Below are 23,462 nucleotides of genomic sequence, written 5' to 3'. Positions count from 1 at the left end.
CTTTCTTTACCTTGGCATATTTTTGAGATCATCATATTGTTGCATGTGTTAGTAGTGTTCCTTTTTCTCATTGAGTAATATCCAATTGTGTGAATATGCCGTAACCTGTTTATCCATTCTTTCACTGAGGAACGTTTGTGGACATTTCTAGTTTATGGCTTTTATGAATAAAGCTTAGGACTTTCTTGTACACAGGTTTTTGTGGACATAGTCTTCATTAGTTAGCTCTCTGATTTACTTCTCAAATTTCATACAAGCTAGGGTAAAACAACAACAAAGTAAGACATATATTGTAAAATTTATGGGTTAATTGTTTTGCTTCAGATGTTATTGTAAATAAAGTCTTATTCATGGCATGCATTGACTCAATCTGAAGTCCAATGGAAGAAGGCAGTTCCACTCACTCAATTTCCTGAAGCATTAGAGTTTCCTTTTGTAGACTCATATATTTATTTATCTACTAGTCTGTCACTGTTTTTCTTTTAAAATCTAAGAGGCTTGGAGCGCAAGGTAATACAGCAGGAGGAAAGAATATACACATCTATACACACACACACACATACATAGCATATGTAAATAGAAAGAATTGTTATATCTCTACTTTGATAACTGAAAACATTTCAAGTTAGCTACTTCAGAATAATTCTTTGTCCTTGATCTACCCTTCTTAAGATGTTGTGTCATAAACTTTCTAAAACTATTTCATTTGTATTCTCACTGAATGAAAATAGCTTGAGGAGTCTTGTTTTCCTTTATCTCTCTGGGATGTTGTTACTACATTTTTAAAAATGTCTGAGTCTGCCTAATTGTTATTTTTTTGTATTAAATTACATCTCTCTTAATTTACCTGATAATTCAAGGTGATATGGGGATCTTTTAATTTTTAAAAAAATTTTATGCTAGCTAGTTTTCTAATAAAATCTTTAACCTTTTATCAGCCTTAGCATAGTCTTAATTCAGGTGAAAAATCACCCCCTTGCCTGTGCTGCTTCAAGACTATATTTTTAGTAAACCTGTTGCTAATTCTGCTGAGACCAAGAATATGAGTATTTCTAGTATGTACTCTCCAAAACCTAGCTCATATAAATACTTTCTTTGCTTCAAGGATTTTTCTTTTTTTGGAGGCGGGGAGGGTAATTTTGTGGTTAATGTAGTACAGTTCAGGTAAAATTTTGCTGAAATTGTTGGAGTTTCTTAGTTTCCAGCATGGGTAGGATACTGAGAGTGCCATCCAAATTATGTTAAAGATAAGAGATTATTTTTTTATTTTACTACCATAAAAGCTTCTGAATTTGGTTCGGAATAACAATTAAAATGAGAAATTCTTTTCAATCTGTTGGAGCACTTTTTAAACTTTCACCGTGGAAACTTTGGAACATATATAAAAAGGTAGAGCGTAGAGTATGATGAACTCGCCATGTGTCCTGTCACCTTTTTCAATTCATGATCTGCTTGTCTCATCTAATTCAAGAAAATACAATACATCAGATAATTGCACTATGGAGTGGTAATAAACAGTGAGAGGCAAATACTATATCTTTTTTTGATAGCTTGTCAAATGTTTTAATTTTAAATATTCAGAATTTCAAAAAGTGTTCTGATTCTTGAGCTTAAACTTTCTGGAACCAACTTTTGCTCATTTAACTTGTAGTTGATATATAATGAAACTTATTATAAAATGTTACTTACTATAATTATATCCTGCCACCTGATTTTAATATTTGCAATAGGAAGGAATATATAGTTTCATAAATTGGGACACTCAATGCATATTCTTTAGCTGATCTGATAAGTATTACTACCTTATGAAATTACTTCTTCTCAGCAATGTATCTTATCTTACCATTTTTTGGTGTAGAGAATACTCTGCTTTAACTTTTTTTTTTTTTTTTACCATTTGCTTGATTCTATTTATTCTATTTATTCAACTATCATATACAGAAAGCTATAAATAGACATTGTGGATTCAAGATGAATAAAAACCAGTTTCAGTGTGCTGGAAAGGATGATGCATAAAAAGTGAGCTGTGCAATACTCTGTATTAAGTACAGCTATTAGAGATAAGCACAGGTTATTATGAGAGCAGCAAAGAGAACAATTATCTAGATTGGGAGAGTCAAGAAGACTTCCTGGAGGAGGAATGTAAGAGTCTTAACATCTGAATAATGGAATCTTGGGAAAGAGGTGCAGGAAAAATGACATGAGAAAAGGCGTAGAAGTAAGAAATGATATGACAGTTGAGTGTACAGTGAGTGAGGGCGATGCAAGCAGAGTGGTTCTACTAGAGTCAAACCTGAGACAGGAAGGTGTACTAGACGAAACCAAAGAAGTATTTATGGGCTGAATCTTTTCCAAGAGGGAAGCAAAGTACACACCCTGTAACTAAATAAATTAGTTAGATAGAAGAAAATAGTCGAACTCTTTATATTTACTTTTTCTTGTTTCTCTAAAAACTTTTATTGTTGTGCATGTTTCATGTATTTTGTACCTGTATAACGGATGAAAATATATATACTAGGGGTAGATACTCAAATTGTTTTACTCAGCAAAAATGTTTGGAGGCTACTGTTTTTGTTCATAGGTGGCCTTGTATGACTTACTAAACAATCTGATCTTCATCCTAGGATCATGAGAAACCTAGAAACATGAACACTGTGATAAGATCTGGTTTGCATTTTAGCTCAGTTACCCCGACAGTTGTGAGAATGGGTTTGAGGAGAATAAAATTATAGGAAGGGAAACCATTAGGACGCTGTCACAATAAATCAGAAGAAAGATAGTGAGGACCTGAATAAAACTGTAGTGCTATATGCAGATAAAAGGAAGAAGAAGAGGACGACGACGACAAAGACGACAAAGAAGCAGTTAAAACATGCAGAACTTGGTAATTGATTGAATGTGGGGATAAGGTAAACAAATGCAGACAGAATCGAGGATAACTCTCAGGTCTTTAGTTTGGATGTTGAATATTGTTCCTCCCATCAAATGAGAGAGCACAGGTAAAGAGGAGGTTGTGGGCAGCTCTGATGGGTTTATCTTCTGATACGTTGAATTTGACTTTTGGATGGTAAGAGTGAAGACAGTCATACTCGATCATTCATTCAATGAGCTTTTGTATCTATGCAGTCCAAAGTCTTACACCGGCTTCTGTGGAGCAAACTAGGAGGAGAATATATTGCCTTCTTTTAATGTACTCCTAATATAGGTCGACAAACAATTGCAATTCACTAAGGGATGATGGGTATTATATATGGCTACCAAGTACTTACAAGAAGGTGATAGACTCTCTGAGAAGACTGAAGGAGGCTTCTTGGTCATCTCCCATAATGCATATAGCCCTCAATAAAAATTATCGATTTATACATTTTTTCTATTTTTAGCAGGAATTTGTTCATAAAAAGAATCATTGTTTGTTTTCAAATGTCTGAGCAGTGCACATTTATAGACTATGTTTTATTATCATGTTAGCTACAAATCAATAGTGTAATCAAACTAGAAAATAATCATATCATAAGATTCCTATATCTCTCCGTCACCTATGATTTCAATGATATGCATAGGCATTTGAAACACCAACTGAGGACAAATTGTATTGATTTCTAATAGTGTTAATAACAACTTCTTCCTCTCCTAAGGAAAAAAAAATATATATGTTTATATATATGTGTATATATATATATATATGTTTATATATATTTTGGCATGCTCTTAAGAACAATAAACACTGACAATTTCAAGTAATTCTTAGAGTAAATTTTCTGTGTAAGTTTTCATAGTAAAGTTAACTTTGCCTTTCTGAAATATGAGATGCCACTATATATCCAAATCAATGTTAAATTTTAATATAAAAATTCATAAATGGTGAGTGGAAATATATAGCAGTGTCTCATTATTTATTATTTTCTATCTCTTTTGTTATTTCCTTGGATGGGATTAATTAAAAATAGTTTTTTCTCCTTTTGCAAATAAAATACCAAAATATTTTCCCTATAGTTTTAAATTTATAAAGATGATTGTATGTTAAACTAAGACCACATTAAAATTTCAAAAGCATATAAAATTACCAAATTGATTAGTTGTTACACTTTTTATTTTATCATATACTTTGTGTTTTTAAATTTTAATAGTTGATGCTTTATTATATTATGTACTAGACATTAAGTGTTTTAACAAAGATTGCTTTAGTCAATCCTCACAGCATCTCTATTATTACCTATTTATATACTGGGAAACTGAACAGAAAGATTAAGTAACTTGCCCATGTTATAGAGTCACTGAGTAGTCCAGCTGAGATTCTCAATTCAGAGCACAGTATCCAAGACTTTGGTTATTGTGTTACATTCCTGTCTTCAGTAAACTCAAGGTATTTTTTCACCAGAAGTGATGATGAAAAAAAATGTGTGTATATATATATATATATATATATATATATATATAAATATTTGCTGAGAAGGCCTCTGTTTTTAGGGTATACACTCCATATTTGTCTGATTTACTAATTTGAGGCATAACCGAGAAACCAAGCCTTTGAGGAACCAGGTTTTTGTCTTTCCCTATTTGAAAATAAAAGTGAAATCAGACGGCATTGTTTTCTGAAATGAGTTGATGGTTTCCTGAAGAAATGTCTGAGTAGGTGTCCCCTGAAGACATATCTTTTCAACAGGCTGTCTCAATTTTATAGCTTAGCTTTGAAAATCTAAAACAGAGTAAATTAAAACAATTTCTCCTTGGAGCTGCAATTGGTCCTTTTCTAATCTGAAGCCGATGAGACTGTGACAGCACATTTTTGTTCTCATATGCTACCTGAAAGTCAAAATTAGGAACACTAGGGCTGTGAGAACTAACTTAATGCATGTGAAAAACAGCACGGTGCAATTGCTTTGAAGAGAAAAAACAGTGAATGCTTAAGAAAATGTGAAAGATTCTTTTTTGTTACCCTGAGAGGAAACAGTTCAAAATCTGAAAATGGAATTGCTTTTATAATAAGTTTGTTTAATGCAAATTCCATTCAGGACACAAAAGCTAGACGGGCAGGTAGTTCTTATTTGATAAAGGAGTAATTTAAAAGAGAATGTACATTATCTAAGGTTTCATAACATTGTACTTTAAGGGGATTAAGATATCTAAAACCTTTGAAGTCTGCAGATTTTATTTTATTTACTCACAAGGATGGAGTTCTTTAGCGATTTGTTGCTCTAAGAAAATTGCCCATTAGCGTTTGTATTGATTTGCCTTTCTCAAAATGAAAGAAGCAGATGTAATTCATTAGCACTTTATTATTGAATCCTTTTAATATGAAATATCGAGAACTTGGGTCCTTATTAACCTGCAAAATGTTTAAAGAAATGCTTTCAAAGTTGGAAAAGAACAGGAAGTAGAACTTAATTTGTATCTGTACCTCAGTATCTGATGGATTCACAACTGGCTGTCATCACAATTTTTGCTCCCCAGTCTTACTGAAATGCTCTTGTCATCTCTCCTATTATTATAAAGATGATTACATTTATTAAATTGGTTCTTTATCTCAACTAGGTTTCTGTAAACTATATTGTGCATTTCTCCAAATGTGAATCCATATGCTACCCAATCTTCAACGATCAGTGAAAGACTCACTTCTCCCCTGAAGTCTTTTCTGATGACCTTGACAGACCTTGCTTTCCTCTTAATTTCCATAACACTCAGTAGGCTCCAGTGGTTTCAGCTGGTGTGCCATGGCACAGAGCATGTCAAAAATTGGCATGATTGGAAAGTAGCAACCACATTCATGGTAGCAAACCTTTCTTTATTATCGTATAACTACTGGTTAAACAAGAAGAGATTTCACTTAAAATACATGTGTTTTTTATTTATTACTTTATTAGCAAATTATTTACTTGTAAAGAATATATTATTACTGTATTAAATATACACTAAAATAGAAATTCTTCAAAAATAAGTAAAAATCACCATTTTAACATTTTCTTACATTGTCTTGGATTTTCTTGGTTTTCTTAGCTATTCCCTACAGTGTGTATAGCTGACTCTGATGTTATTTGTGTATAAAGTATAATTTAATAATTTAAAAAAATATATATCTTGGGGTGCCTGGGCGGCTCAGTCAGTTAAGTGTCTGCATTTTGCTCAGGTCATGATCTTGGGGTATTGGGATCGATCGAGCCCCCACACTGGAGTCTGCTCAGCGGGGAGTCTCCTTCTCCCTCTCCCTCTGTGTGCGTGCTCTCTCACTCTCTACGCTCTACTCTCTACACTCTAAACAAGTATATATATATATATATATATATATATATATATATATATATATACATATATATATAATCTTGTTCTAAAAATTATTGTATGTGCTTTCAAAAATGTGGGAATGGCAGTAAGATGAACAATTAAGGTGTGAGGGAATGAGCTCTAAGAGAAAAGTTAGGGAAAAAATAATATGAAACTAGAGATAAACTGTATGCTGTAAAATTCTGTATTTTTGCTGAGAGTTGGCAGCAAATACAATTTTTCTATTTCTGTTAACCAGTACAGAGACAGGAATGTGATCAATTTCAGGGCTCACATGTCTATGTAATTTAAAAGAAAAAAAATAAAGTAAAGAATACATACATATGTGTGGCAGAGGACATATCATACACAGTTCAATAAAAGCCAGCTTATTGAGAATAAAGAAGGATCCACACAAAGTAATCTCCTTGAGCTGCCTTTAGATTTAGCTTGATTCAGGTATAGATTGAAGAGCAGTGATTTCTGACAGATCTGGGGCCAGTGGCATATCAGCGATGCAGGTAGTCCGGGTCCAAGGACCCAGAGGGGTTTCTGCAGGACCACGATAGATGGAAATCAAATGCGAAACAGTTGGAGGTGAAAGCAGAATTTACTGAAGATACAGAGAGAACAGATTCAGACAGACTGAGAGTCAGGGATTCTCATAAAGGAAAGGAGAGAGTCTCTTCTTTGCTTGAGGTTTTTATTGGTGATTAGGCATCCAGGAACTGGTCAGAAGGACAAGGTCCAGGTGTCCTTCATAGGTCACTTATTCCCTGAAGCCAGGGGTCTTGGTGTCAACGTGCTTAGAGTCAGTGGTCTTGGAGAACATTTATGTTCACTCCTTAGATGTTATCTGTTGTGCTGGAAGACTCCAAAGATAGCATTATCTCGTCCCTTACAAGGAAGACATATGTTATTTGCATTACAAGGCATGTGTAGAGTGGGCTTGGGGTGCAGGCCCTAGCAAGAATAGAAGCTGGAGCAAAGGAGGAAAAAAAAAATGCAACAGCTTTTTTAATGGGGTCTCTTCAGTTTCTCTCATCAGAATCAACAAATTTAAAAATACATTATGTTTTTGTTTTTCGATTTTTATTTTCAATTTAAAGACCTCCTCCAACTGGAGGAAAAAAAAAAAAACAAATGTGGTATTCTGGAAATCATGTCAAGCTCTTCTCGTCCTCTTTTCTCTGAAAATCCCTTTGGTAGTGAGCCATTAATAGCAGTGAGATTGTTATAAGGGTTGGGTAGCATTACCATAGCAATCTAATTCACAAGATCTTGGATCCTGTTAAGTAACAAGTGTTTTTCTTCTTTTCTGTACTTTTGATGAATTAGCTACTAATTCTCAACCAGCACACTACCCCAGACTAAGCAATTTAAAATCACTGAGGTGAACCCTCATCTTCAGTATTTTTTTTTTTTTTTTTTTTTACTTCTCTAGGCAATTCTACTGGACAGCCATTTGAGGACTGCTGAGTTTGAACTGTGTAATGACAAACCTGTTGCTGAGGTTGGGGATGATAGTTACAGAGGGTTTCTTTTTGGAGACTGGATAATCTGAAAGGGGAGCGAATGATCAACGAAATGAGGTGGGAGGAGAGTGGTGGGCAATAAGTGTGAGTCCAGAATTGCCACTGAAAAATCACCTCTGGTAGCTATGACCAGAGCTCCTTTTAGAATAGGGTATCTAATTTTCAGTTTCAAGTTTTGTGTTGTTATAATTTATCCCCCAATCCCATGCTTCTACATATTCTATTGTACTATTTGTATTTCATGTGTGGGTGGGATTATAGGAAGTGAATCAGGGAAAAGGGCTGAATCCAGTATCTGGGTTGAAATGACCGACACAGATCAGGAACAAAATATAGCATTTAGATGTATGATGACTAGAAAATGTAGAAGTGGTGTGGGAAACTGTCTTCTTTCCAAAAATTGCAAGGTGATTTCTGTAAGAACAAAAAATAGGGTTTGGATTGGAGGTAACCCGTCATATGTGTCAAAGTTTTAGAATGAAATCAGTTTGGAAATCATCATATCAGCTAAAGCTAGAGGAATTATGAATTGGATACCTTAAGGCAGCCTGTGTTAATGGAGGAACAGTTAAATTTCTGGGCCTACCTGTTAAGGTCACTGCTGATAAATGGCAATAAAAACCATAGAGAAGCCTTATATTTTTAACCTCAAAGGGGAAAGTTGTATGCAATCAGCTTATCTGAAAGTGATAGAAAATAATTAAAGTTCAAGTAAAAGTTGGGGGTTGGAGAGATGGCAGGGTGAGGGATATTGTTCTTTCTGATCCTAACAAAGTGCAGTTTCTGTACAAACATCGGTGCCATGAGTTTAGTGTTGCCTCCTTATAATGAATCCTTATTTGTATATAAGAACAAAAGCTGAAAGCACAACAATGAAATCCTAACAGCTTTCCCTATAAGGTAATAAAGAGTACACTAACTGACAATAGTTGAATAGTCATAGATAAAACATTCTCTAGAACTCAAGCCTGAAGTTTATCAAGAAATCAAGGCATACTTTACAAGAATTTCCCATAAGTTAGCATGTGCTGTTGGGAATGAACATTAATGTCTTTATTTTTAAAGTGTGGGATAGAGTATAATGGGTCCAACAAGATGGAAACAAAAAAAAATTGGCAAATAAATTAAGCTAAACAAATTTGCAAATTTTACTACTCACAATTTGGAGCTGTCCTTAAGTAATTCTTTGTGTTGTGGGTTTAACTTGACTTTCCTAACAAGTTCTATGTAAGTTCTAAGAAGGTACTAGCAGAACGTATTACTAGATTCTTGTTTTCTATAAAATTTATATAATTTATTCATTTATAAACCTGGGAAAAGTAAGCCTCCTAGAGGTCAACCAGATTCTGAGCTTCCATGTTGTCATTCACCAAATTATTACCTTAGGAACTAGGTTCTAAAATCCTTCCACATTACCAGATCTAATGACCAAACTTGATTGGTCCTTTTAGAAGGATTTGTTTATGCTAGAGGGTTTTGGTTTTGTTTTAATGAAGGCAAAAGGAAATTTATGGTAAGATTTTAAAAAATAAATTGTGAAGTACCTTCTAATTTTTGTAGCTTCACTAACCATAACAATAAATTTGTTGCCATCCAGTCATCTTTCTTACACTAGGTGCTGGATTCAAAATACAGTCACATTTACCCATAGTGCTATAAAATGGTTTTAATTTATCAACAATATACTGATAAAAGATGATAGAAGAAACTTGTGCATCAAGCACCGATTACAACATTTTTGAACGTTCATTTTTAGAATGTCTTAGTTTATCTTACTCTTCTTATATCTCTGATATTCTCTGTTAAATCATGTTAGCATATGGGAATGGTTATGACAATGATAAAACAGAAGTGTGATTCCCTTCTTTCCTTCCTTCCTTCCCTTCCTTTATTCCTATCTCCTTCTTTCCTTCCTTCCTTCCTTCCTTCCTTCCTTCCTTCCTTCCTTCCTTCCTTCCTTCTGTTCTGTCTCTCCCATTTTCTTTATATTTTATTCTTTTATTCTGATAGTTCATAGCTCACCAACTCTTTCCATCTTCACATGTTTTTCCTGATCCTCAATAGCACTGGCTCTTATTTGCAAAATAATAACAACAATTATAATAGGAGCCAGGAACATTTATAGTCTTTTGGTGTTCTCAGAATTAAGGTTAGATGTCATTAATTTTACCAAAGTTGAGATTGTATTTGTTATATTTACTTTACCTTTTAGAATTCTAGACAAAACAAGACTAAAGCCTGGTGATGTGTGATAAAAGCACTAAGGTATAGATCTTTTACAAAAGTATTATAATATTTGTAAAAGACCCATCCAAAAAGCCAGTGTTTTTATTGGCTTCGCTGTAATTTTTACTTCTCAGACATATTCAACACTGGTGCAGGAAAAAAAAAAAATCCTAGTAACTGAGGAGGAAGCTAAAATACTAAGCTCCTTTTTTTTTTTACTATTTTCCAGGTGCTGTGTTTTATTTAATTTTATTTTTTTGCCTTTTTAAAATTATGTTCAGTTAGCCAACATATAGTACATCAGTAGCTTTTGTTGTTGTGTTCAACGATTTGTTAGTTGTACATAACACCCAGTGTTCAAGAGTTAAAAATGGGGCTACCATAGGGGCGCCTGGGTAGTGCAGTCGTTAAGTGTCTGCCTTTGGCTCAGGGCGTGATCCTGGCATTCTGGGATTGAGTCCCACATCGGGCTCCTCAGCTGGGAGCCTGCTTCTTCCTCTCCCACTCCCCTCCTATGTTCCCTCTCTCGCTGGCTGACTGTCACATAAATAAATAAAATCTTTAAAAAAAAAATAGGGCTACCGTATGACCCAGCAATTGCACTACTAGGTGTTTATCCCAAAGATACAGATGCAGTGGAAAGTAAGGGCACATGCACCCCAATGTTCATAGCAGCAGTGTTGACAATAGCCAAACTGTGGAAGGAGCTGAGATGCCCTTCAACAGATGAATGGATAAAGAAGATGTGGTTCATATATACAATGGACTATTACTCAGCCACCAGAAAAGATGAATACCTATCATTTGCATCAGTGTGGATGGAACTGGAGGGGATTATGCTAAGTGAAATAAGTCAAGCAGAGAAACAATTATCATATGGTTTCACTCATATGTGGAACATAAGGAATAGCATGGAGGTTCCCTTTACTTTTTAATAATAACACATTCTGAAGCCTTTCCTTAGTTGAAGCCAGTCATTTGCCCTTTATGTCCCAAGGTAAGCACTATCAACCAAAGTAGATCAGCACAGACCAGTTCCTGGAAAGGGGAGAATCTTGAGAATTTCTTGCCTCTTCATCTGTGGTAGGAGTTCTTCCTGGTTGTATCAGCCAGATATGAAAGGATGGTGGATTCCACAATTACTGCAGAAAGTGGTATGCCAAAAGTATATTTTTGATTCAGTTCAACATATTTATTATTGCCTTGAACAAAGATATAGAAAACCTACTTATCATGTGTCTGTTAGCCATTTGTATGTCTTCATTGGAAAAGTGTCTGTTCATTAGCCATCAGGGAAATTCAAATCAAAACCACACTGAGATACCACCTTACACCAGTTAGAATGGCAAAAATAGACAAGGCAAGAAACAACAATTGATGGAGAGGACGTGGAGAAAGGGGATCCCTCCTACATTGTTGGTGGGAATGCAAGTTGGTACAGCCACTTTGGAAAACAGTGTGGAGGTCCCTTAAAAAGTTAAAAATTGAGCTACCCTATGATCCAGCCATTGCACACCTGGGTGTTTACCCCAAAGATACAGACGTAGTGAAGAGCCATATGCACCCCAATGTTTATAGCAGCATTGTCCACAATAGCTAAATCGTGGAAGGAGCCGAGATGCCCTTCAACAGATGACTGGATTAAGAAGTTGTGGTCCACAAAAATAAACTCCAAATGGGTGAAAGACCTTGATGTGAGACAGGAATCCATCAAAATTCTAGAGGAGAACATAGGCAGCAACCTCTACGACATCGGCCAAAGCAACCTTTTTCATGACACATCCCCAAAGGCAAGAGAAACAAAAGATAAAATGAACTTATGGGACTTCATCAAGATAAAAAGCTTCTGCACAGCCAAGGAAACAGTCAAAAAAACTAAGAGGCAGCCCATGGAATGGGAGAATATATTTGCAAATGACACTACAGATAAAGGACTGGTATCCAAGATCTACAAAGAACTCAAACTCAATACACAAGAAACAAATAAACAAATCAAAAAATGGGCAGAAGATATGAACAGACACTTTTCCAATGAAGACATACAAATGGCTAACAGACACATGAAAAAATGTTCAAAATCATTAGCCATCAGGGAAATTCAAATCAAAACCACACTGAGACACCACCTTACACCAGTTAGAATGGCAAAAATAGACAAGGCAAGAAACAACAATTGTTGGAGAGGATGTGGAGAAAGGGGATCCCTCCTACATTGTTGGTGGGAATGCAAGTTGGTACAGCCACTTTGGAAAACAGTGTGGAGGTCCCTTAAAAAGTTAAAAATTGAGCTACCCTATGATCCAGCCATTGCACACCTGGGTGTTTACCCCAAAGATACAGACGTAGTGAAGAGAAGGGCCATATGCACCCATATGTTCATAGCAGCAATGTCCACAATAGCTAAATCATGGAAGGAGCCGAGATGCCCTTCAACAGATGACTTGATTAAGAAGTTGTGGTCCATATATACAATGGAATATTACTCAGCTATCAGAAAGAATGAATTCTCAACATTTGCTGCAACATGGACGGCACTGGAGGAGATAATGCTAAGTGAAATAAGTCAAACAGAGAAAGACAACTATCATATGATTTCTCTCATCTATGGAACATAAGAACTAGGATGATCGGTAGGGGAAGAAAGGGATAAAGAAAGGGGGGGTAATCAGAAGGGGGAATGAAACATGAGAGACTGTGGACTATGAGAAACAAACTGAGGGCCTCGGGGGGGGGGGGGATGGGATAGACCAGTGATGGGTAGTAAGGAGGGCACGTATTGCATGGTGCACTGGGTGTTATATGCGACTAATGAATCATCGAGCTTTACATCACAAACCGGGGATGTACTGTATGGTGACCAACATAATATAATAAAAAATCATTAAAAAAAAAAAAAAAAAGCAGGGCAGGCTTTAGGCACAGCTAGATCTAGGGCCTCCAGAAAAATAACAGAACTGAGTTCTCATTGCTTTCTGCTAGCCTTTGAGTTTCTCCTCAGACTCTGCACGTGGTACAAATTCAGGCTTACATAGTCCTTAGTTCATAGGATCTCTGCAGAAGCTTCTTTCCAATAGTCCCCACAGAAGTTCTGTTGAAAGCTCTTTTTAGTCTGCCTTGAATTACATGCCTGTTCTTTCACCACTGTGGCTAAGGAGCTGCAGGACTCAGGAAGGCCAGACCTGGTCATGTACTCATCATCTAAGCCACAGGGAATAGATTCCCCATGATAAATAAGAATTCTGTTACCAGGGGATGGGGAAAGAGATGTTGAACAAAAAACAACATATATCCAAACATAACCCAATAGAAAAGCTATTGTAGGTAAAGGAGATGAACAAACAATCCTAATAAAACCATTCAAGGCCAATAAACACGAAAATAACTTCAACCTCACCATTAATCGGGGAAATGCAAAATGATTCTTTTTTCTTTTTTGCCCATCAGATAAAAATTATCAAATGTAGGTGAGACTTGTGGGGAAATGAGCACTCTCCATACACTTCGTGAAAGTAAAAAGTTACGCAGACCTTCGGGAAAGCTAAGATGGATCTATCAGAAAGTATATCCTTTAACCCAACAATCTACCGTATACAACTCCATCCAAAGAAATTCACACACATGTCCACAAATATATGGAAAAGATGTTTACTTTGGCAATGTAATAGCAAGAGAAGAAATACAGGAATAGTTAAATATTGGGTTTTTCGTACTACTGAATCCTATTTAAAAAAAAAAAGCAAGGTGTGGAACAGTACATATATATGATCCTGTTTATATAAAATAGCATTTATGTGTGTATGTATATTCATATGGAAACGTATGGAAAGGGACTAGATGGATATACATAAAACTATGGGCAGTAGAATGTGATTGGAAGCACTGGAGAAAAGTGTCTGTCTTTGCTCTTATATTTGTGTATCATTTAAGTTTTGTACAATGAGATGGTAGTCATTTATAATTTCATAATTAAAAAAGAAAAATAGGCAAATGCAATTCAAAAAAAAAAGAAGTTGTGGTCCGTTTATACAATGGAATATTACTCAGCTATCAGAAAGAATGAATTCTCAACATTTGCTGCAACATGGACAGCACTGGAGGAGATAATGCTAAGTGAAATAAGTCAAGCAGAGAAAGACAATTATCATATGATTTCTCTCATCTATGGAACATAAGAACTAGGAAGATTGGTAGGGGAAGAAAGGGATAAAGAAAGGGGGGGTAATCAGAAGGGGGAATGAAATATGAGAAACTATGGACTATGAGAAACAACCTGAGGGCCTCAGAGGGGAGGGAGGTGGGGGAATGGGATAGACCGGTGATGGGTAGTAAGGAGGGCACGTATTGCATGGTGCACTGGGTGTTATATGCAACTAATGAATCATTGAACTTTACATCGGAAACCGGGGATGTACTGTATGGTGACCAACATAATATAATAAAAAATCATTAAAAAAAAAAAAGAAAACCTACTTATCAAATTGTGGATATCACAAAAAAGAGTCATTGGATAACACATTTTTTTTAAAAAGTTGATTGACAAGATCACTGATCAAATGTAACAGATAGCATTTAGTAGGATAAGTGTAAAAGTCTGTAGTTGAAAAAATAAATGTGATTTAATAATTATTAGTAGCATGTTCTGGGAAAAATTGTATGCTTTTTTTAAGCTCCAGACAACAGAGCTAGTTAAAATGAGAAAAAATTACAGAGAAAAAGGAAAATCTATGTAACAGTTCAAATTGGGCAGAACTTTGAGATACTGTATTCCTTTTAAGTGCAACCAAAAAATTAAATCTTAACATTGAAACATCAAGAGTTGAAAGAAACCCTAAAGGTTATCTAAATTTTACCTTCTTTTCTTATATCTATGTATCTCTGTCTTTCTATTTGTATATTCATATTCATATGTGAGGAAACTGAGGACAAGAGAGACAAAGTAACTTTGTGAAAGTGTCATGGGAAATAGAGGGATAATGATAAATGCTAAGATCCCAGCCCTAAACTTTTGCACTCTGGTCTGCTGTCTTTCTGTTGTGCTGGTGATTATTTCATTAGGAGAGGGAAGCATGGTAACCTTATACACTATATTTTATCTGGTTGTTTTTTTAAGTTGGTATGGTGTTTTCTGAAATTGTATGTCAATTTAGGTGGGGAAACAGGACTTTGAATTTTCTAGGAAAGACCCAGCAACCCAAGTTAACATGGAGATGAGTGTATTCACAATAGATGATCAATAAGTGTTAATTAATCATACAAAAATAGACAGCTGGGGGTGAAAGGCCTTTAAGAGACTTACATTTCTTGTTTCCTATTTTTAAACAGGACTATGCATAATCTAGTTCTGTAGATGGTCAGCTCTTCAACTTAATTCAAAAAGTTTAACTTTTCTCAGTGTCAATAAGCCTCTCCCTTGTTTTACTGACTAATACCATTATGACCGTATGTGGTTTTTCTTTTAATTCTGCCTGTGGTTACAATGCACAGTAGCTGGCCTGCAATCTCTCTATACGTAATCCTTGAAAATAGTTACCAACTATCCTATGTGTCTTATTATACCTGTGGGGAGCTAATTATAATTGTTATTACCTTAAATTGTAAATTCTATTTTCCAATCCTGTGATTATTTTATACATTACCGATTACCATATGTCTTAAGACAGTTTATTTATTTATTTATTTATTTATTTATTTATAGGGTTTTTTTTTTTAAGATTTTTATTTATTTATTTGACAGAGAGAGAGACAGCCAGGGAGAGAGGGAACACAAGCAGGGGGAGTGGGAGAGGAAGAAGCAGGCTCTCAGCAGAGCAGGGAGCCTGATGTGGGGCTCAATCCCGGAACGCCGGGATCGCGCCCTGAGTCGAAGGCAGACGCTTAATGACTGAGCCACCCAGGCACCCCAAGACAGTTTATTTTTAATTCAATTCCTGAAGTGAACTCCATGATTACAAGGACTGTCTATCATGTTCCCCACCAAACTCTTAAGCCTATAATAATGTTTGGCACACATTAAATATTCTATAAGTGTTGTTGAATAAGGATAATTAAAGTTAAAAAATATCATATTTTGGAAAAAGTTCAGGACACAGTTATGATAGTCTTTTCTTCCCTTTCTATATTTATATGTATTTCCATTTGTATCTTTACGGTTTGTTGTAAAATTTTATCTTTCAGCCTGGTTTTATTCCTAATTAAGACATTCCTGACATAATTTGTTTATTTTGCAGATATTCCAGATCTTAGAAAATATATTCTTTTTTTTAAGAAAACACATTTTTATATATTAGTGAACATATCCAATTTAAAGTGTGTAGGTATGCAGTATGTATGTGAAAGAATTGATAAGAAAGGGATTTGGATATAAATGACTGATTTAATTCTTCTATTGTTTTGGTCCTCCTTACTGATCACCACGTGAGTGATTTGCTCACTAATCTCCCAAATATACCTAATAGAAATAATACAAGGAAAATTCTCAGTCCTCAGTGCTTTGATCTAGTGGGCCTGACCATTTAGAGATAGCCTCAGTGTTACAAATTAATCTATTATCCACAAAATGGATATTCATGAAGTGTCTACTACACATCTGATTACATTAGTTAAAGTTGGGTCAGTTGCAATCCCTACCTATGAATTATCTCACATTCTGTTTCTTTTTTTTCTTTTTTTTTTCTTTTTAAGATTTTATTTACTTATTTATTTAGAGAGAATGAGCATGAGTGGGGGGGGAGGGACAGAGGGAGAGAGAGAAAGAATTCCAAGCAGACTCCAAGCTGAGCACAAAGTCCGAACTGGTGTTCGATCCCAGGACCCTAAGATCATGACCTGAGCTGAAATCAAGAGTCAGACATTAACCAACTGAGCTACCCAGGCACTCTTCCCACAGTTTGTTTCTAAGAAGAAATGTAAAGCCCCAATTTCAGCTCAATATAATAATAAAAGTATATGGGAGATGTAGTGGTGTATGTGAGAAAGAATATTTCCTGTTTATATGAAACAGGAGTTTGCAGCCTGGCAGAGCTATTAGAGGGTAATTCAAAAGTAAGATTCCCATACAAAATAGGGTATTTTTTCTAATACTTGTGAAGATTGTTGTGAATGTTTTCTTTGAACTCTTGCAAAATTACTTGCCTGTACTACTTATATGCTGCTCATGATACACTATCGTGAATTGTTAGTCTTTTATTTTACGCACGTATCTTCTCCTTATTGAGCTTATAAAGTTTCTCATGGTAAAACTGTGTCTTCCTGTATCCCCTTCCAGCCAGTCTTTGTATAGCATATCACATTTATTCATTATTCTCCAAACGTTTACTTTGAGCTTACTGTGCACCAGGTATTATTATTCTACGAGCCAGGGATAAACCAGTGAACAAAATAAAGCCCCATCCCTCACAGGGATTACATTTCTATGAGATAAGACAGGCACTGAAGAACAACCCAATAAATATATAATGGGTTTGACAGTAATAAATGCTGTGGTTTGGTAAGGTGGGGTAGAGCATGTCAAGGATATAATTTTTTACAGAGTAGTCAGGGAAAGTTTCAGTAAGAAGGAGGGGATATTTGAGCTAAGACAGAGGTGTGCAGATATCTGAGGGAAGAGCTTCCAAACAGAAAGAGTAAAGAACCTTAGACTGAAAGTATTTGGTTTGTGATAGGCAAAGAAAGGTCTGTTACCAGAGATGATAAGTGAGGGGGAGAGTGGAAGGTTGTCTGGTGAGAGAGGGTTGAAGGGTGTGGGTAGATCCTGAAGGTCATGGGAAGGAACTTTACTTTTACCTTGAATGAGATGACAAATGATTAGAGAGTTTGAGAAGAGAGAAATGATCTTGTTTACTTTAAAAGGGTAACAATAGTCCCTAAACAGAGAAAGGACTGGGGAGGAAAGGAGAGTACTGAGGCAAAAATTAAGCTGGGCAATAAGTCAGAAAGCTAATTGCAATGTAGTTGATCTTGGACAACGTGGGGGTTAGAGGCACTGACCCCTGCGCAGTTGAAAATCTGCATATAACTTTTGACTCCCCTAAAACTTAACTACTAATGACCTAGTGTTGACTAGAAGCCTTACCAATAACATAGACAGTTACTTACATATTTTATATGTATGTTCTATGTATTATATACTGTATTCTTAGAATAAAGCAAGGTAAAAAAAGAAAATGTTACTAAGAAAATCGTAAGAGAAATACGTTCAAAATAAAGAAATACTTTACTGAGTTTATTGATGCTGTAAGTTTACATCATCTGCCTACGAGATAAATTGTCTGTCAGTGACTATATCAATATTGTTCAGTATATTTATTGAAAAAAAAATCCATGTATGAATGGGCCCACACAGTTCAAATTCAGGTTGTTCAAGAGTCAACTGTGCTTCAGGCAAGAGTTAATAGTAGTTTGGATTGCACTGTAAGTAGTAGAGAGTGTGAGAAGTGGTTTGATGATGGATATGATTTGAAAGAAGAATAAAAAGAACCAGAAATGCTTGGTGATAGATTGAACACTAGAGTATTTGGGTTATGGATTAGATGTGAAGTTTGAGAAAAAGTAATCAAGGATAATATGAGGTTTTTAGCCCAAAAAACAAAGGATGGGGATACCATCCATCATACCATCATGGCATGTAGAGTTGCCATGTGGAAGACTGCAAGAGAGAGTGTTCCACGTAGAAATCCAGAATTTGTCTTTTGTATACCAAGATTGCCTTCTCTACATACAAGTGGAGATACAAAGTAGGCAGTTAGATACATGGGTCTAATGTTTGTGGAAGAGATTTGGATTTGACATATGCTTAGTATTGATTCAAAAATAATGTTTATTGTTCATTGATTCACTCTTTCAAATGTTAACTAATAATTTAACAAAATTGGAAAAAATCAAACAAATTCTTGCTTTCCAGACATATATTTGAAAATGGTATCTACTCTGCTTCAAACGATTATGTATTTGACTTACCATTCTTGAGAACAAGGGGGTTTTGGAATCTTTTTTCAATCAAGCAAAAGAATTTAGACTATATTTTACTTGAAATGGAATCTCAAAACTTACTGATAAATGGCTTTATTATACTAATTGCTTTTTCTTTATTTCCATAGTCTGTCACTGTGCCAGACGGAAATTATATTGGTCTTAAAGGATTTGTTCTTCAAATGGCCACGTAGGTCACAACACAAAAACTTACTTAGTTGGTGGCAAATTTATTATTTAATGATTTGTCCCCAGTGTCTTTCTGGTGGCTATATTTAAAATCATTGGTCTATAATTGCTACCCTTTATGCGTATGCATGCACATATATTTCATTTATAATCTTTTGACACATTTTTCATTCAAATATTCAAAAAGCACTGTTATTTAAAGACTCTGTAATAGCATAGAGCCATTTTTCAAGTATTCTTAAGCCCATTTGTACAATCAGAGTTTGAAAAATAATTTAAGGGGTTTGTAGTTGACATTTGGGAAACTAGTTCCTCAGAAGGAATAATTGAATGCTAGGGCATTTTTAAGACTTTATACATTTTGAATGACCTTATGCTTAAAACACTCTTGGTATAGTTGAAATCTTTCTTTCCATTCTCTCTCTACTTTGAGACTTTGTTGATTATCTCCAGTAGTATTCTTTTTACATTTAGAGAACTCAGACACAGGTATAGGTATGAAGAGAAAAACTGTGGTCCAAAATAGCATGGTTTGATATCAGGATTGCAAAGTAATGTGAAATAAGTATTTATTGAGTTAAATGAGTAGAAAAATGAAGAAAAAATAATCAAGGATGTGATAGGTCATTTCCACATTTATTTCAAAAGTACTTTTAAAAAACCATTTGACTAGGTTCTTTCATGTTGTTTTAATATCTTTCTTGCTATTTGTGTTAGTAAACTGTCCTGAAGAATATTTATACCCTAGTATACCCAGGATGATAACCCCCAAAATATTAATGCAATGTGATCCTAATAATATATCGATACCTTTTATAGTGTATGTGTATGTTTTTTTTGTTTTTTTTTGTTTTTTTTTTTTTCTTTTTGTCTTATCCATAGAAAATGATACCATCTACTGGACAGACATGGGCTTCAATAAAATTAGCCGAGCTAAAAGAGATCAGACTTGGAAAGAAGATATCATTACCAATGGCTTGGGAAGAGTGGAGGGGATAGCTATTGACTGGATTGCTGGTATAATCCATGGTTTTTTTCTGTTCCCATTTTGTACCTATTTTGTTAGGGTCTCAATCTCCTTCATAAAAATTCTGTTTCCAACTCATAACAATTTTTTTTTTTTTTTTTTTTTTACTTCTAGCCCCAGGGATAAATAGTCTCTTTTGCTCTTGGCTTCATTCCTTCTAATGCCTTTGAGTCTTTAGACAAGTGCTTTTATGCAGAAGTAGATTATGTAGTGTTAACTTTGCCCAAATCTCCTGGGAACTGTGAGGCAGGTAAACAAAAGTGTTAGAAGTTCTCTCTTGCCTGGGGTCAGTAGAAAGTTAAAATAGATCCCTTCTTTGGGTGAGAGAAGTTTCAATTTATTTTTAACATGTACATGTATCATTATATGGTTTAAACTGTAGATGTGTGAGATTGGGAAGTATTTGCATATTAGTTTATTTACAGCTTTCCGCTTAGGAAGTGGACACATTAAAAAAATATAGGAAGTAAATGATTTCTTGATAGTTATGTGAATGCTCAGAAAGTTAATTTTAGCTATAACTAATAAATAATTTTCTTTCTCACAACCATATTATAAACACATCTGTATTTCTCCTAGGTAACATATATTGGACAGATCATGGTTTCAACTTAATTGAAGTTGCAAGACTCAATGGCTCTTTCCGTTATGTAATTATTTCCCAAGGCCTGGATCAACCAAGATCTATAGCTGTGCATCCAGAGAAAGGGTAATTTTAAGCTTTACATATATCTTGAGTTTTAAGTGAGTTTTCTTAAGTTTCATTTTTAAAAAATCCATATGTCCATATTAATATTTATTTTTAGTTATAATGTTTGAAATGAAACTCAATATTTCACCTAGCAAAAAAAAAAAAAGTTTATTTTCACTCTGTGATGTATATTTCAGAATATATTTAATGGGGCTATATTTATTATGCAGTTCTTTAATGTATGTGTAAATCCAAGTAAGTACACCAACATATTTCTAGATTCTCAATTCTCTACCCTACAACTTTTTACAAAATGAGTACTCACTTATTTGCTGAATGGCTGATATCCAGCCTCATTCTTCAATATTTCTAAAGCTTCAGTTTCCATTTATAAGTCTATGATTACCAAAACAACATATTCATCCCAAGCTTTGTATTTTTTTCCTTTGAGTTCCAGGTAAATATGTCTACCTGCCTTTTTGACATCTTCATTTTTCCATTTAGATATTTCATAGGCACTCAAACTGTACATACCTAAAACTGAAATGAATTCAATCTGCCATCAAGTTCTGTTAATATTTCCTTTCTAAATATTATCAATCTACTACTCTCCATCTTTGCAACTCCCACTCTAATTAAATCTGTTCTTATCTTACACATACAACACTGCAATAATTTCCCAATTCATCTCCTAACATCGTTAAAGGTTACAGTGAATTTTTTTTTCTTTTAATATAATCTTGTTTAAATCCTTTTGAGGGATCCCCATTGACTTTTGTGTAAAGGCCAAAATTTCTGTTGTGATACTTCTTTTTTTTTTTTTTAAGATTTATTTGTTTATGTATTTATGTGTATGTATGTATGTATGTATGTATGTATTTTAGAGAGACTGTGAGCAGGTGGGGGAGGAGCAGAGGGAGAGGGACAGCCAGACTCTATGCTGAGGGAGGAGCCCAATATGGGCCTCACTGCAGGGGTCAATGCAGGGCAGGATCTCACAGACCCTGAGATCACCACCCTGAGATCAGGACTTGAGCCGAAATCAAGAGTCACTCAGCCAACTGAACCATCCAGGCACCCCTGTTGTGATCCTTCTTAATCCTGCCTTATGTAAATATTCAGTCTCAAACTCCTGCTACTGCCTCTTTGGTATCTCAATCTCTGCTAGGCTAAGTAGTTTTAAGAATATTTTCAGATATTTCTTATTCTTTTTGGTTCCTACCCTTTGAACAACGACTTTCCTTTATCGGCAGTGTTTTTCTTCCTACTTTTACTTGGCTAAATTTTATTTATCCTTCCCTGCCTTTGTAAACAGATTAGATTGTTCTATTCTATGATACCAAAATACCTAGTACTCTCATTACTTTCATTTTTTTATATAAATTCTGTGCACTAATATTTGCTTATTTGCTTATATTTATTTGCTTAGTATCTCTATTTTCACTGGGACTGGATGATGTCTCCATTCTTCACTGTACTATGAGGAGAGAAGTCATGTGTGTTTGGTTTATTTCTCTATCCCCAGGGCCTGGTACAGTGGCTGGTAAAGAATAAAATGCTGACTGATAACAGCTTTTCTCTTAACCAATAATATAGAAGTAGTCCTATTATAAAACTTTATATAAGTTGCCACCACTGTGTTTCTTTCATTGCTAGTATGATTTGACTTCAGAGTTTTTTGTTTGTTTTTAAAGGGCGGATATTTTTATGTTAATAGGCCTCCTCTTCCTTTTGGAGGGGTGGACAAGTGACCCACAGTGCTGATTTAGAATGAAGTCAATCTATGTAAAACATCAAATCGGCTCTCGTGAAAATCTGCAAACTTTCCTTTTTGTTTTATGTTGTATGTAGGCTTTCCTATATCATCATTTGCTTCAGTTTCTTGACAAATGCTATAAAGTTAAGTCATTGTATTAGTACAGTGAAAAAGGAAACAAAGAAGGTTAATATAGGAGAAAGATATAACACCTCCAATTTGTCACACTTCAAGCTAAGATTACGATGTAAAAATTTAAAAACCTGCATTGGTTAAGAATGTTCTTGGATGCAAAAATTTATAGAGTGTAAGCCTATAGGAGTTTTTCCTTTCTGTTTTTTCCAGCTGTTATCTTTACTAGGTTATAGTCTGTCTTAGACTTGGTGGTATGGTCCCATTGTTACAACATGCCTCATATATCATCAGGGAGTATGTTTACACTTAAGAAGAAGGGGAGAGGATAAAAACAGCTTTTCCTTGCTAGATTGTATTTGAGAAGAAAAACACCCTTATGTCAATTCCTTTGTTATCCCTTAACCAGAAATGGGTTACATGCCCATCCTTAGATTAGTCACTAGCCAAAGGGAAGAGATTGTTTTGACATATTTAGACAAGTTATGTTTCATCACATGGGCTGGTATAAGGTCCCAGACCTAACAGTATACACAACAAACTCAGTTTTGATTACTAAGGTAGACCTTGAGGAGGTGGATTTCAAAGAGACATTATGAGGAGGAAGGAAACCAATTCTCTTGATTTTTCCATTTCAGTTAGTCATTCCAACATGCTCTCCTTTCTTAGTTCATTTTCTCT

At 35.0% G+C, this 23,462-nt stretch overlaps 1 protein-coding gene across 1 annotated transcript in view; it reads left to right on the top strand.

The window, feature by feature from the left end:
* LRP1B (LDL receptor related protein 1B) overlaps window positions 1–23,462 on the top strand; it is a 576,984-nt gene that overhangs the window by 117,795 nt on the left and 435,727 nt on the right. The window contains 2 exon segments of the mRNA XM_087859483.1: window positions 20,058–20,192; window positions 20,782–20,911. Of these exon segments, the coding sequence (XP_087715609.1) occupies window positions 20,058–20,192; window positions 20,782–20,911 (265 nt within the window).

Source organism: Ursus americanus, chromosome 1 (genome assembly GCF_024610735.1).
Source record: "Ursus americanus isolate L20-20 chromosome 1, mUrsAme1.1.p, whole genome shotgun sequence".
NCBI classification, from domain to species: Eukaryota; Metazoa; Chordata; class Mammalia; order Carnivora; family Ursidae; genus Ursus; species Ursus americanus.
Note: the sequence above shows the minus strand (reverse complement) of the source record. Positions and strands in the feature narration are given on the sequence as shown.